Source organism: Elephantulus edwardii, unplaced genomic scaffold (genome assembly GCF_000299155.1).
Source record: "Elephantulus edwardii isolate Elephantulus edwardi_28Jun2011 unplaced genomic scaffold, EleEdw1.0 scaffold00056, whole genome shotgun sequence".
NCBI lineage: Eukaryota > Metazoa > Chordata > Mammalia > Macroscelidea > Macroscelididae > Elephantulus > Elephantulus edwardii.
Window position 1 is genome coordinate 10,088,296 of NW_006399806.1, and position 16,398 is coordinate 10,104,693.

The 16,398-nt window shown below is 41.1% G+C and overlaps 1 protein-coding gene across 1 annotated transcript in view; it reads right to left on the bottom strand.

Annotated features, from left to right (window-relative positions):
- Positions 1-16,100, bottom strand: part of ARHGAP42 (Rho GTPase activating protein 42) — a 403,816-nt gene extending 387,716 nt beyond the window's left edge. The window contains exon 1 of the mRNA XM_006887325.1: positions 15,945-16,100. Within this exon, the coding sequence (XP_006887387.1) occupies positions 15,945-16,098 (154 nt within the window). The 5' untranslated portion in view covers positions 16,099-16,100. The remainder of the gene's footprint in view (positions 1-15,944) is intronic.
- Positions 16,101-16,398: the final 298 nt, after the last annotated feature.

Sequence of the window (16,398 nt, forward strand, 5' to 3'; positions counted from 1 at the left end):
ACCTAACCCCACTGTCCCAGTTACCATATCAATTCATTTCCTCCAGGGTCTTTCTTTCCTGTGTTGTTCCTCCACCCTTTCAAGCATGATGTCCTTCTCCAAGATCCAGTCCCTCCTGCCCCCATGCCCAAAAGTATGTGAGATGGAGCTTCAAAACATAAAAAAAACCCCTCATATAATCTGAATGTGTGGTTGTTGTTGTGTACTATCAAGTTTGTACTAAGTCACAGATGACCTTCCAGCTGGTTTTCAGAGACAGTTAATCACAAAGAAAGAGAATGGTTATCTTTCTCCCATGGAGCAGCTGGCGAATTAGAATCACACGCCTTTGGGTTGGCAACAAAACTCCTTACCAGTAAGCAACCATAGTTTCCTACAACCTAAATAGTGCCTAAGTAAGTAGCATCACAATTAACACTAGGCTCTACAAAATCCTAATAATGGAGAGGCCTATTTGTTGAAACAGCTTTTCATTGACTTGAAGCTTAATGATTATCTGAGCTCTCGCTGCACTCTAAGAATCCTTGAATTCTAACTGTAACAGGATGTAGTGTATAAGGTCTTCTCCATCACACAGGGCTGCTTTTCTGTTCCCTCAGAAATTCATTCTCTGACCTGCTAACTCAAGTCAGCCTCTCAAATACCACCTGCTGGAAAAGGAAATGGAAGGGAAATAAAGATACTATTGAAGGGCTTCAATTAACCTCACACTGGGACATGGAAAGAGGGGTAGTTGGGAGTAATCAGCCAGACCAATTTAACTCCACTCTGATGAGTGTCAAGACTCTCATAGAAATTAACATAAATGTAACTGCTTTAACTTGTAGCAAGTCTCTGAAGGAGAACCTTATAAAGCACCACATCCTTAATCTACCAGTCCCTAAAATTAATTACAGTTCATTTGAAAGATGCATTTACTTCTGCTCATTTAACTTGAATTCTAATGACTGTAAGAAAGCACCAAAGGAATGGCTGAGATAATTACACATCCATACCTCTGATCGGGCTGCCCAATGAAACAAGAAAATTACTCTGTTGAAATAAGCAGCAGTGAAGTAACTCTTGAAGAATAAACAAGAGCTGGCATAAAAAACTAACAAGAAACTAAATAAAACCTAGGTGCAAATTTAAATGCCACAAATACCCTAAAACAACAGTTATTGTTATTTACCATCAAGTCACAACTGACCCACAGCTGACCCTGGCACGTTTTCAGAGACAGTTAATCAAATAGGAGGAGACTGCCCATCCTTCCATTAAGCAGCTGGTGGATTCCCACCATGGGCCTTCAGGACTACACCGCAGCTTCTTACCACTAGGCCACCAGAGTTCCCTTCTCACTAAAAACTAAAGAGTGACCAAGTAAGTATTATAAAGCCTATATAAAATTATATGAATTCCTTAAACCTTCCCCTCTCTTTTCCCATTATATCATTGCTCTCCTGAAAAACCAGCCACTAAAACTATTCACTAACTTGTGTCTAGGTACCACTAGCAACTTCTCTGGCCAAGAGTACAAGAGAAGGTCCAGGATGATGCTGTTATGAATTAGAAAGGACTCATACTGCAGCAGGCTTTCATAGGCTGTAAGTTACACCAGAAGAGAATGCCCATCCTTCTGCTTCAGAGAAGTTGGTGAACTCAAACCATGTTTGTTTAAGCTGGAAGTGCAACTTCTTACCACTAGGCCACTAAAGCCCCCCCACAAAAAAAAAGGTAGAATTAAACAAATTCATAGAAGTTTCTCAGACAATATTTCTACATGCATATCTGTATATATGGTGAACAGATTCAAATATACAGTAGAGCAAACAGAGAAAATTATGAAAACTTCTTAGCTACAGCCAAATATCTTGAGGTAATGGTCACTAAGGACATTTCAGCCTAAGTGGAAAAAATCTGTTAGTCCAAAGGCCTAATGGGCCATGTGAACATCAGTCTCCCCTAACCTGAGAACAAAAAAACTGGAAGGTGCTTGGCTACCACCACTAACCATTCGGAAAGGAATCAAAATAGAGGATCCTTGATATAAAACACAGAGTCATCTAGTTGGAACCGATGCATCGCTTACCCTCCATCAGGTGTTTGGAGATTGTAAACTGCATGGGAAAAGACTGCCCATCTTCTTCCCCAGAAACAGCTGGTGGATTTGAATGGACAGAGAGGCAGAGATCCAATCTGCCTTTGCGTTAGCACTGCAAGTCCCCGTGGACTATGCCATCAGCGCTCCCCACTATGGGGAAGAAACATGGAGCAAGACTTAAAACCGTAAGAAAACCCAGGCTAAGGGTGTGATACATTAAGTCACCTGTAAAGCCTGCTACATATCATGTCCCCTCCCATGACTCACTTTGCAGCCGAACAATAGATAGGCCTGTAAAATGACCAATCTCACATCAGGGAGTAACCAGGTTACACCAGGGAGGAATCATTCCCTTAGAGCAATCAACCATACAAGATCCAAAGGGCACTATTCACCCAGGAATAAAGTTCAAAAGGCTGACACTGGAAAGGACAACAAATGGAAATGAGAAACAAAGTTGACAGGAGGAAACTTACAGTTACAATGCAGGGATATTAAAGTAATGCCATGAAAGATCTCCGTGTGTGAATTTCTGGATAGAAAACAAATTTGCTCTGTAAACTTTCACTCAAATCACAACAAAAGTAAAAAAAAAAAAAACAAAAAACCTCAAATTCTTTTTTTGTTTAAAGTTACTGTATTAATAGAGGCTGGAGGAACCCTCAAGATTACCACCCAAAGGAACATACTCCTAAGAATAATCAATCGTACAAGTCTAAACAGGTAAGAGTTGGACAAAACGAAGATGAGAAGGCACGAAGGACAAGGACCAAAGAGGCAGAAAAAGGGAAATCAAGGTGGAAATGGAGAGAAAAACACACTGAGAAGACAGCACCCAATGTCCTGGAACAAGTGTGGAAAAGGTGTAGAAGCCAATTTGCTGTGTAAATTTTCACCTACAATATAATAAAATAACTCTATGGAGCATGAGTCTACTCTGATAAGCATGGTGTCACCATGAGTCAGTGTCAACTGGTCAGCAACTGATATGTGTGTAAAGTACTCTCAAAACTCCAGTACCAAAGTAGGCTTTGGATATAAACAGACGCAGAAATGGAAGCTATTATGCTGAGTGAAATATCTCAGTCACAAAAGGAAAAATACTGTATAAGACCACTGTTACAAGATAGGATTGATGTTGAGTGAGGAAAGAATAGAAAAAGAGTGGGAAGATAATAAACACTGCATTGAAACAGATGAGGGAAGAACCGTTTCAAAGAAATGTATGATTAAACATTAATGTATGACAACAATCTGGAACAAGAAATGCACTGAAAAATGGACTAGGGGAAAGGGGAAAATGGGGAAGAGAGGAAGATGTACAACGAGTGAATGAAAACCCAACCTTTCGGTAAACTTTTGTTAAAAAGTACAATAAAATTAAAACAAAAACTTTACTTCCACATTTTTATTGGTATACATATAATTATTCATATACATTGTGTTTTCATCTGCTTATCATTGGTGTTAATAAATCTTCCTCCAATCCTGATGTTACATTCTTCATACTGTCTAGTTTCTCTAACTATTCAACATATAGATTTAGTTTTAGTTTCACAGTTTCAGTTTTACAGTGCTGTTTATAGTTAATTTGTGAGCTGACTTGGTTTTAAAATATTATGAATTTTTATGCTATAAGTATAAAAGTCTTGTAATTTCAAGCTTAAATATGTTTAACTATCCCAAAAAATAAGTAAATCTATTGTTGTTGTTGTGTACTGCTGAGTCAGAACCAACATACAGCTGACCCTCCAGCAAGTTTTTCAAGGCAGTTAATCACACAGAAGACGACTGCCCATCCTTCTCCTGTGAAGCGCCTGGTGGCCTCGAACTGCGTGCCTTCAGTATTGCAACACAGCTTCTTGCCACGAGGCCACCAGCTCCAGCACTAAATCTATTAGAATTCATGAATATTTTTGTATTTTAAAACTTAGAGAAGTAATATTTGACAAACACTATCCTAAATGCTTAAGAGAGATCTGGCGCTCTACCTCGAAAAATGAGTCAACCAGTTCTCCAGTGGAGGACAGGGGTCCTGTCTACAACTGATCATGGAAATGGTGCAAAACTGCACATTTCACTCTTCATCTGTAGCTGACAACATCTACAACTCTCAATTATAGACCACTCTAGTGGTCTCGCCCATAGGGAGTTATACTGCTAAATGAAAAGCGATACAACTCTACTGGTTTCAATCTAACAGCTCCGAGGAGGAGGAGGATCAGCAAACTTCTCCCAAACAATTTACAGGCTCATTAACCCAATGGAAGGTCAGCTATGAGTCAATTCCAAGGTGAGGGCAATGAACATGAATGGGACAGCAAACAATGAGTAAGTGAAGTTCAAGGCAGACCAAACAAAGGTAATCCCCAGTGTAGTCAGAGGTTCCACGGTAAATCAGTTTTGAAGCAAATAGAGTATCTCATTATTTTTTTGTTGTTGTTGTTGGCTTATTTCCATTATTACTGACTTTCATTAGTATTAGCTTTATAAATCCAATCTTTTAAGTCTTTAGGGTTAGCTTAATAATAATTATACATTACAATGTATTCTAACAATACGAAGTACAAAAGGAAAAAAAAACCCTAGCTGCAATAATGCCTGGTAATTATCAATTGTGACTGCATCATTTTATACTCCCACCAACAGTGAATAAGAGTTCCAGTTTCTCCACAACCTCGCCAGCATTTGCTGTTTGCTGCTCTGTATAACAATGAAAGAATTTTTTTTTCTTAAAAGAGAAAAATGAACTGGAGGAGAGGGTGGGCAAGGAGAAAAATGTGCAACAATGAATGAATGGGGGAAAAATTAAATGGAAAGAATATGCTGTTAAAAAAATTATATATATATATATATCTCACATGCAAGCAAGATTCTGCTGAAAATTATCCAAAAACGTTTGGAATAATATTCAACAGAGAACTGCCAGATGTTCAGGCTGGATTTAGAAGAGTTTGTGGTACTAGGGATATTATAGCTAATGTTAGATGGATCTTGGCAGAAAGCAGAGAATACCAGAAGAATGTTTATCTGTGCTTCATCGACTATGCAAAGGCTTTTGATTGTGTGACTCACAAGCTATGGCTGACTCTAAGTAGAATGGGAATCCCAGAACATTTGATTGTGCTAATGCAAAACCTATACTTGGACCAAGAGGCGGTCGTCAGAACAGAGCAGGGAGCCACTGGATGGTTCAAAGTCAAGAAAAGGGTCCATCAGGGATGTATTTTGTCTCCATACCTTTTCACTCTGTATGCAGAACAGATCATCCGAGACGCTGGGCTGTATGAGGAGGAATGTGGCATCAGGATTGGTGGAAGAATCATCAACAACCTGCGTTATGCAGATGACACAACCCTGCTCACTGAAACTGAAGAGGACGTAAAGCGCTTGCTGCAGAAGGTCAGGGAATGCAGTCTTCAATATCGATTGAAGCTCAATATCAAGAAAACAAGGATTCTCACCACTGGGCCAATTGGCAGCATCAGTATGGATGGTGAAGAGATTGAGAGAGTTAACAGTTTTAGTTTACTTGGTTCCACAGTCAACATTCTTGGTAACAGCAGCCAGGAAATCAGAAGACAAATTGGGAAACTCAGCTGTGAGGGACCTCTCAAGAGTACTGAAGTGCAACGACGTCAGGCTGGAGACTAAGGTGTACCTGATCCAGGCTATAATCTTTGCAATTACATGCTAGGCATCGGAGAGTTGGACAGTGAATAGGGATGACAGAAAGAGAATTGATGCCTTTGAGTTGTGGTGCTGGAGAAGAGTGTTGAATATACCATGGACTGCTAGGAGAACAAACAGGTTTGTCCTGGAGAGGGTGAAGCCAGAATGTTCCCTGGAGTCAAGGATTCTGAAGCTTCGTCTGACATACTTTGGGCATGTTGCAAGGAGGGACTGGTCCTTGGAGAGGGACGTCATGTTTGGGAGAGTGGAGGGATGGCACAGGAGAGGAAGACCCTCGATGAGATAGATCGATTCTGTGAGTGGAGTGGTGGGAATGAATGTGTTTGAGACAGCGAGGATGGCCCAGGATAGAATGGTGTTATGGCTCTTGTACATAGGGTTGCTATGAGACGCAAATGACTCGATGGCACCTAACAACAACAAATATATATATATATATATATAAAATTAAAAAATAATTAATAAAAAATAATACCTGGTAATTAAAAATTAATAAAAACAACAGGAGGCTCTGGTGGCCTAGTGGTAAGGAGTTGTGCTTCCAATCCAAAAGCAGCCACTTCAAATTCATGAGCTGCTCCTCAGCTTCCTCCTATTCGATTTTCAGCCTCCCAAAATCTACCATGTCAACTACAAATATGTTCTGACTCAACCACACATAAAGACAGCAACTCCTAAGGAAAAGAAAAGAGGTAAATAGTGATAAAAAGGGAAGGCACAGATGCTAAAAGGCCAGAGGAAACAATGTTGATATCCTCTTCCCACCCAATCAATTCAGCTCTGTAAGTAGAAAAACTCTGATTCTGATCACCCACCTGACCCTCCCAGGACATGAGGGGCCTGTAAACTGCCCATCTTTGATCCATTGGTAGACTCTACTCTTATAAAGTTCATTCCACTGAAACTTGGTTCTTTGGATTCAACAGTCTATAAAAGAAATCCACGCCAAAATATTTCCTTCAGTACTGTGACTGTGACACAAAAAAAGGAGAAAATCAGTAAGCAAAGAGACTCTATGCTTTCATAACTATAATTTTATGACTGATTCCTCTTCTATGGCTAATGATCACCGTTAAGACCGTCTCTATATCCTATGAATCACAGCACCCCTATGAACAGTGGATCTGAACCCTGCCCTCCTGCCCTATCCTGTGCCATCTCATTATTTTTTACACACTTGAGCTCACTGCCCCAGTCACTGTGTCAATCCATCTGGTTAAGGGTCTTCCTCTCTTTCACTGACCTTTCTGAGTATGATGTCCTTTTCCATGGAATGGCTCCACCTAACTAACAGGTCAGAGTATGTGAGACAAAGTTTCACTCTCCTTGTCTCTAAGGATTACTCTGGTTGCACTTTCTCCAAGCCATACGTGTTTATTCTTTTAATAGTCCATGTCATATTCAGTACTCTTCTCTAGTATCATTAATAAAAGTCATCGATGCTTCTTCTGTCATCCTTATTCATTATCCCATTATCAGATGCATAACAAGTGATTAAGTGCTAAGACTGTTGTTGTTTTCAGGTGCCATTGAGCTGAGTATGACTCAGGAAGACCCTATGAAGAGCTGACTGAAACCTTGCCCTATCCTGTGCCATCCTCATAATTTCTAGTACCCATTAAATTTACAATGCAAAAGGGTAAGACTGGTACCTGTTTAAGTATCATTGTTAAGAATGGGGATTCCAGAACACATAATTGTGCTCATGGGAAAATCGACACATAGATCAGAGAAGCAACTGTTCAAACAGAACTAGGGAACACTATTCAGATTAAAATTTGGAAAAGAGTTTGTCAAGATTGCAACCCTTCACTACATCATTAATCTGCATGATGAGCAAATAATAAGAGAAGACAGACCCAAGGAGAAGGAAATATCAGAAGTGGAATAAGACTCATGAACAACCTACAATATGAAGCTACCACAACCTTGCCTGCTGAAAGTGGAGAGGGCCTGAAGTACTTGCTGATCAAAGTCAAAGACTGCAGATTTCAGTAAGAATTAAGCTGCAGCATAAAAACACAAAAATCCTCAAAACTGGACCAATAAACACCACCACGATAAATGGAGAAGACTGAAGCTTCATTTTACTAGCATCTACAATTAACAGCCATGTATTGGGGCAAGTAGACTGCAAGAGGCACTTCAAGGCGTTAAAAATCAAACGCGTCACGAGGAGGACTAATTGTGTCATGGTATTTTGAGTGACCTTATATGCAAGTGAAAAGATGGACAATGAAGAAGAAAGACTAAAGAAGAATGACATATTTGAATCACTGTGCTTGAATACTGAATATACTATTGACTGCAAGAAAAGACATTAACCATCTACAAAGAAGTGTAATCATAATGCTCCTTAGAATCTCGGAATGTTTTGGGTACCCTGAGAATATTCCCAGAAGGGACTAGCCCCAAATAAGGACATATGTTTGGTAAAACAGAGAGGGTTAGTAAAAAAGAGAAAGACCCTCAATGAGATGGACTGACACTGAAATTGCTCAAACATGGCAACAATTGTGAGGATGATGCAATACTTTATTTTTTTTTTACACTGTTTCATTGTTTTCTACATAGGATCAAAATAAGGTGGAACAAATCTGAGGTCATATCAGCAATGAGTTACTGAATTAACAACAAGAAGCTGTTAAAGGAACAAAGTTCATAGAATGACCCTCAGTTTCACCTAAAGCTCAATTCTTCAGTATCAAAAATTTGCTCACTAGATATCTACATGGTCTCTCTCAAGATGAAGAAATAATCCCAGAAGTAACTGGATGCTCCACAGATGTTTGAGACAATAAAGTCATTGAACTCACTAGGTAGGCCATAAAGAAAATTTCAAAATCATTACACTAAAGAGAAAAAATGCTTAAATCTTTACATAACAGTGAGAGTTAACTGTTCTGGTAAGGAAAAAAATAAAATTAAACTTTCAGTCTAAAATAATTAAAGTTGACTGAATCAGTGTCCAAATCATGAAGGTCATTAGCAATCAACACCTCAACTAGCATGAATGCAGCCTCAGACTGCTCAAGCTAACTCCATAAATTATGTCATTCTAGGCATTGACATACACAGGCCACAACAGTAAATGAAACAGACTTCCCTCAAACCAGCACCAGCCTGCCCAGCACAGGACATCCACTAGGATGGTGCATGACCAGGCAGGGTTTCATTCTGTTTAACAGAGGGTGGCTATGTGTTGGACACCAATTCGGTGTCACCTAACAATAACAAAATTATCACAAAATGAAGTTGGGGGCGGGATCAAACCTGTGGGTTTACAGTTAAAAGCTTTTACCTAAAGCCACCAAAGCTACTGGTATAGACCAACAAGAAGTCAAACCTCATTCAGGAAATCTGCTTCTAGGTTTAGCAAATATTCACAAATACTGTGTGGACATGAGCCCATCCACTTACTTATTCACATTATAGGATGGTTTCTTTATCTTTAAAATAAACACAAACAAAACTACCATATGGATACTCAGAATACACAAAAGCAAAATGATGAATTCCACATAATAATCACTTCACAGTAGAAGTTTACCACTCAGACCAACCCAAAGAGATAAGGTTTATTTTTCTCCTTCTTACAGAAAAAGCATGATGCAGAGAAGTACTTGCAAATTTTCATGCTATGTGTTATGAAAGGCAATACTAAGGAATTAATTAATAACAAAACCATGAGCAGTGGCGAGCTCTGGTGGCCTAGTGGCAGGAAACTGCACTGCAATCCCAGAGGTACGCGGTTCAAGTCCACCAGATGCTCTTCTGAAGAGGGAGGAACAATTGCCTCCTGTACCAGTCAGATCCAATTTGATGGTACACACATAAAATAAATAAATAAAAACTTAAAAAAAAAAACATGAGCAGAGTGCTTTTTTTCTTTTTTTAAATTTTGTGTGTGTGTACCATCAAATCAGATCTGACTGGTACAAGAGGAGATTGACCCTCCTTCTCCAGCAAAGCACCTGATGGATTCGAACCATGCACCTCTGGAATTGGAGTGCAGCTTCTTGCCACTAGGCCACTAGAGCTCCAAGCAGAGTGCTTTAAAAAGAAAAAAAAAATAATGAATAGAAGATAAATCAGTTGCCCATTCAATCTTTTTTTTTTTAAAAAAAAAAAAACCTATCATATATTGGTTTGCTTATAAAGTTTGTATACACTGTTTCACACTATTGTTCATTCACATTGTATTTCATACAATCATTCCCACACATTACGTTTTATAAAATTTATCACCATTGGGCCATGCCCATCAATACCCTGTCTTTTCAAGTCCTCACCAGATCCTTCCCATTTCCTTCACCTCCTCCCTCCACCCACCACACTGTGCAACCCTCTGGTTTCACCAGTGCCCATCCTCACCCCTCTGTTCCTATCCCTTCCCTCCTTGGGTCCCTATACATATTTTAATAGTTATCCTTCTATTTTTAGAATAATGGTCTTATACAGTATGTATCCTTATGAGACTGAGTTAGTTCACTCAGCATAATGCCCTCCAGTCTCTCCCAGGTTATGTAGTATTTTTTAAATCATTAATTGTGAATGCTGCATAGTATTCTAACGTGTCAATGTACCACAATTTCTCAATTCATTCAGTTGTGGTTGGAAATCCGGGCTGCTTCTATTTTTTTGTGATGATGATTAATGCTGCTATGAACACTGGTGTGCAGATCTCCTCCTGTGTCTCACTTCTAACTTCCCTGGCTCCAGTCTTTCTGATTCATGTTCCACCCTATGATCAGCAGAACGGTGCTCCATTATTGAGTTTCCAAAGGCTGTTGGGTTTTGGGCTTGTTTGTTTGTTCCCAAGAGATTGCCAGTTCTTTCTTTTGTGGTACTTCTGGGTGGTTTCAGATCTTCAACCTTTCAGTTTACAGTTCACTTAACCTTTTGCACAACCAGGGATCCAGATGGACACTATAGGCCTTAAATTGATTCTGACTCATGACCACAGTCTTGTGCCTGCTGAAAGAGCTAGTATGTTAGTTGTTATGTAACCATTCCATGAGAACTGACTCATTACTGACCCTTCAGTGGGTTTTCTAAGGTTGTAAATCGTATTGGAGGAGAAAGCACCTTACTGCTGTGGATTCAAGCTGCCTGCCTTTGGGTTGACAGCGCAGCTCCTTACCTCTATGACACCAAAGCTTCCATGTAGCTGGTATAGTAAACAGAAAGGCAGGTTAGGAAGGAACAGGCATCTGCAGGCAGGGAGAACAAAGAGGGAGGAGGAAGGAGGCTCCCTAAATGAGCCAGAGACCAGGTTGATGCACTCTTCTCCCAGCTCACAATCAGCAGCCAGCATCCCCTGAGAGCAGCTCAGAGCCAGACGGTGTTAGATGAGGAAAGTAGGGGGGAAGACAATATCTCTTGTGACTTCAAAGTTTCTCTGCCATGAAATTGTTTTCATTTTGCAAAAGATGAGAATTATTTTAATAGGGGGGAAAATTTTTCCTTCCAGACTGAAAGTAGCAATTATCAAATGTTAGTTACAATGATATACTCTCACCACAAACCAAAGAAGCAGAAAAGATAGCAGACTGCTATTTAAGTAGATAAGACTAAATTCATGAAACAGTCCCGTATCTTTAAAACATTTATTCTTAAAAAAAAATAAATTTATTCTTTTAAGATCGTTTCGCTTACAAATGGAAAAGGATACCTGTAAAAATGGGAAGCATCGGTTTGTGCAAGTCTAGATTTATGAAACAAGGGAACTGAAAGATTGTATAAAACATAGTTTACATGAATGGGGGGGGGGGGGGTGGGTAAGCCCAAAACATAAAGTCTGCACAAAAACAAAGGGATTACTACCTACAGAAATTAGGAAAAAAAAATCATACCCAAGTAGGTAAAATTACTAGTATGTAATTCAGGGTATTTATCAAAGCTATGAGCTCTGGAAGTGTAGTGCTAACCCAAAGGAGGTGTGTCATCACCAGTTCGAATTCCCTATTAGTTTTAAGGGAGAAAGATGGGTGTCTCCTCTTGTTAACATTTATAGCCCTTTTAAGACTTATAGCCATGGAAACCCAATGTAGAGTAACTATAACTTCGTACCAACTCCTTGGCAATGAATCTCTGAATTTCCAACTTTTTAAAAGAGAGGAAAAAAAATTTTTAAAAAGGGACAAATTTTTACAAAATATTATTTTTTGTATTCTACAAACAAGCTATTATATTCACAACCAAGAATATTTCTGAGGACAAGGAAAGTGACAATTTGCTCATAACTCTTAGGAGTCTCTGGGCAAGAAGCTCTGGTGGCCTAGTGGCAAGAAGCTGCACTGCAATCCTGAAGGTGCATGGCTCACTTCCACCAGATGCTCTGCTGGAGAAGGGAGGACAATCTCCTCCTGTGCCAGTCGGATCCAACTTGACAGTACACAACAAGAGGGAGGGGAAAGAGTCTCTGGGCAAAAGAGCGTTACTATTTTACTCATTCCAAGCTGATAATTTTAGCATAGCCTCGTAATCATAGCTATTAAGGGAGCTCTGGTGGCCTAGTGGTAAGAAGCTGTGATGCCAACCCAAAGTCACACTGTTTGAATCTACCAGCTGCTCTCCACTAGCTGCTCCAAGGGAGAAAGATTGTCAATCTCCTCCTGTGTGATTCAATTGCATCTGAAAACCCTCTGGAGGGTCCACTATGGGTCAGTTCCAGCTCGATGGTACTCAACAACAACAATAATGAGAGTGAGGAATATCCTCAATGACATGGGTAGATAAAGTGACTAGAGCAGCAGCCTTAAAAACAACAGAGATGAGGAGCCTGGGACAGAATCAAGATTGGCTGCCTGGTGGATAAGAAATTGTGGTGTCAACCCAAAGGCAAGTGGTTTGACTCTACCAGCTAAATAAAGGAAAAAAACAGAGTTGCTGCTAATGGGATTTAGTTTCAGAAAACCACTGGAGGGTCAGCTATTAGTCGATTCCCACTAAACAGTCATGAGAAAGATGAGTCAGAGCTGATTTGTCCACACCTAAGAACATAGAAGATTTTCATAAAACAACATTCAAGCTCCTCTGAAGGAACTGGCAAAAAACAAGGCCCCGGGAATGAACAGCATACCAACTAACATATTTTAACAAACAGATGCTGTCCTGGACATGTCCACCAGGTTGTGCCAAGAAATTTCGAGGACACCTACCTGGCCAACTGAGTGGAAGAGGTCCATATTTATTCCTATTCCCACAAAAGATTATCTGACAGAGTGTGGAAATTATCGACCATTACTAATAATGTCACTTGCAAGCAAAATCTTGCTGAACAATATCCAAAAACATCTGGAACAGTACATTAACAGAGAACTACCAGAAATACAAGCTGGATTTAGAAGATGACATGGGAACTAGAGATATTATTGCCAATGTTAGATGGATCTTAGCTTACAGCAAAGAATACCAGAGGAACGTCTATCTGTGTTTCATTGACTATGCCAAGACATGTGACTGTGTGGATCACAACAATTTGTGGCTAACCTTGAGAAGAATAGGAATCCCAGAACACTTGATTGCACTCAAGCAAAAGCTATTCTTAGAGCAGGAGGCAATCATCTGAACAGAGCAAGGAAACACTGCATGGTTCAAAATCAGGAAAGGATTGTATCAGGGATGCATCTTGTCTCCATACCTTTTCAAAATATATGCGCAATAGATCATTCAAGAAGCTGAACTTTATAAAAGGAATGTAGCATCAGGATTAGAGGAAGACTCATCAGTAACCTGTGCTATGCAAATGATACAACATTGCTAGCCAGAACTGAGCAGGATCTGAAGCGTTTGCTGCACAGAGTCAAAGACTGTAGTCTTCAATATGGATTGAAGCAAAACATCAAGAAGACAAAAATTTCACCACTGAGCCAACTGGCAGCTTCATGGATAGATAAGAGATTGAGTTGTTAACAATTTTAGCTTGCTCAGCTCCATAATCAACACTCTTGGCACCAGCAGCCAGGAAATCAAAAGACGAATTGCATGAGAAAAATCTGCTGTCAAGGATCTCTCCAGAGTACTGAGGAGCAATGACGTCAGTCTAGAGATTAAGGTGCACCTGATCCAGAACATGGTCTTCACAATTGCGTACCATGCAGCAGAGAGCTGAACAATGAAAGAAGAAGAATCAATGCCTTCAAATTGTGGTGCAAGAAAAGATGACTGACCATACATACCATGGAGAGCCAGGAGAACAAACAGGTCTGTCTTGGAGAGGGTGAAATCAAGTTTCTTCCTCGGAGGCAAGGATTTTGAAACTCTGTCTCATATATTTTGGACACATGGCCAAGAGGGACCAATCCTAGGACAAGGACATCATACTCAGACAGCACAGCAGACAAAGACCCTGGATGAGATGGAATGACAGGATAACTGGAACAATGCGATTGGGTGTGTCAGAGTCAGTGATACTGGCTCAGGACAGGGCAGGGTTCAGAGCTGTTGTACACAGGCGACTGACAGAACATGATAAGAGTCAAACTTAAATTGGAAATACCAAAGGACAGATATGAGATATAAATAATATTTATTATTATAACTATTCATTAAGTGTCAGGCTAGATTGTGCGTGTAAATCAATAAGCAAATCAAGTAATTTACTTTGCCCTTGATATGTACAAAGGTATCCTTATATAGTTCTTGGGAATTATTCAATCACCCAAGGCCTCTCACTTACTCAGCTGTCCAATTTCAACACCACCTGGTAGACTGTGACATGGAAGAACTGCCTTGAAGTGTATAAGAGGCTATAAACCACACAGGAAGAGATTACATATCCCTCGCCCCATAGCAACTGGTGGCTTTGAACCATGTGCCTTTTGGTTGGCAGCACAATCCTTTACTCACAAAGCCAGTCTGAGTTCCCTTACATTTAGAAAGGAGATTAAAAGAAACAAAAAAGCGGCACTGGGACACCATGAACCTTGCAAGAGAGAGAACCAAGTAGTCACTACCAGATCTAGGGAATGAGGCTATCGAATGGACTAAGAGTCAAGACTGCTGTGGTATGGGCAAAGAGTCAAGATTTCTGGCTCTGAAAACACTGCACCGTCTTCAGCCCTTGGGCAGTACATTAAAAATCTAGGTGACTCAGGCACAAGACCATCCACAGCAGCCATCGCCTAATCAGAATGGGGGCTGCACGGCTGGAGTGTTCCAATCATCCACCTTTCCTTTAGCAGCAGAGCTCTTTAAACACTGTGCCACGAGGGGCTCCTTCACTGCTATCACTGACCTCGGACCAGGGGCCAAAGGGGTCAGCAGCCTCAATTAAAACACATGCAAATACTTCCTGGTGCAAGTAACAAGTTACACCTTATCATTTAGTCACCCAATTCTAAAAGGGTATTTGAAACCAGGACTTTCAAATATTCTTTTACAAGTAGGTAATCAAAACAGATGATATGATACTGAGAGCCTACAGGGAGGAAGTGTTTGGAGGAAGGAGGTGGGAGAGTTCTTTAAGGGTAGTCTTTGGGTTCAATGTAGCATGAGAGCATGAGAAATTCTGACTTGCCTTAAATTACTGAATCCCCATCCCAGTGGCTGTACCAACACCAGACATACAATGCAAGTCACAGATGGAGATACCCAGAAAACGTGGACAGAGAGAAAACTTCTATTGGCTCCATGCTATTCAGTTATTTACTGAATAGCAAAACTGCAAAGGTGCCTTTATCCGAAAAAGTAGCCAGCTCAATGACTGCAGCAAATGAAAAGTCATTCATAAACCTACAAAATGAGATATTTTTTTTTCTAAAATAAATTTGTCTCATTTCACTCTAAGACAAACTCCACTGAAAGGTATTTCTCATCTTCCCTGAAAGCCATTTTTATGTACTAAGTAAAGAATTTACCAAACGAGCAAGAATTCTCAACACATTTCCAGAAGCACTATTCAAGATAGTAAGTTTGAATGAGTTTCCCTAGGTTATAACCCAATGCGCACGGGGAGAACTTTACTTTCTCTGTAGATCGGGAAACAGGGCAAATACGCAAACACCTAAGAACAAACTTTGCTGGCCACCAGCAGGGGAGCTCTTCGGCTTTTGTCCCCAAACCCATTCAAACAAAAGAAGCTCCAGAGTCCCACCCCTCGGACCTGCACCCCGCAGGGATTCTCCGGACCCCGCGGCCCGCGCGGCCCCCCAGCCGGACTTACTCCTCAGCGCCCCAATAAGCAGAGAGCCGTCTTTGATGAGCTCTTTGATGAACTTGTTGGTTCGCTCCAGCTCAATCTCGTGACACTGCAGACGCTCTCTGAAATCTGGGCTATCCAAGAAGGAATCGCTGAACTCCAGCGTGGGCAGCCCCATGGTGCCGGCGCTGCCAGCGAGGCCGGGGACGCGTCGAGGCCGGCGATCAAGGCGAGGGCGACGGGCGTCCGCGCTGGGGACGCGCGCGCGCGGGGGACGCAGCGCGGCGCGAGGCGAAAGCGCAGAGGACGCGGCCCCGCGCGCCAACGCCGGCGAGCTCAGGCTTCCTGGCTCGAAGCGGTGCGAATGCAGGCGGGTGGCCGAGGTGCGGGTCTGCTCAGGTCCGTGTCGTCAGGGCGCATCGTCGCTCCTGGCGCGGCGGCGGCAGAGCTCCGGGCCGCGGCCGGAGCAGGAAAAGTT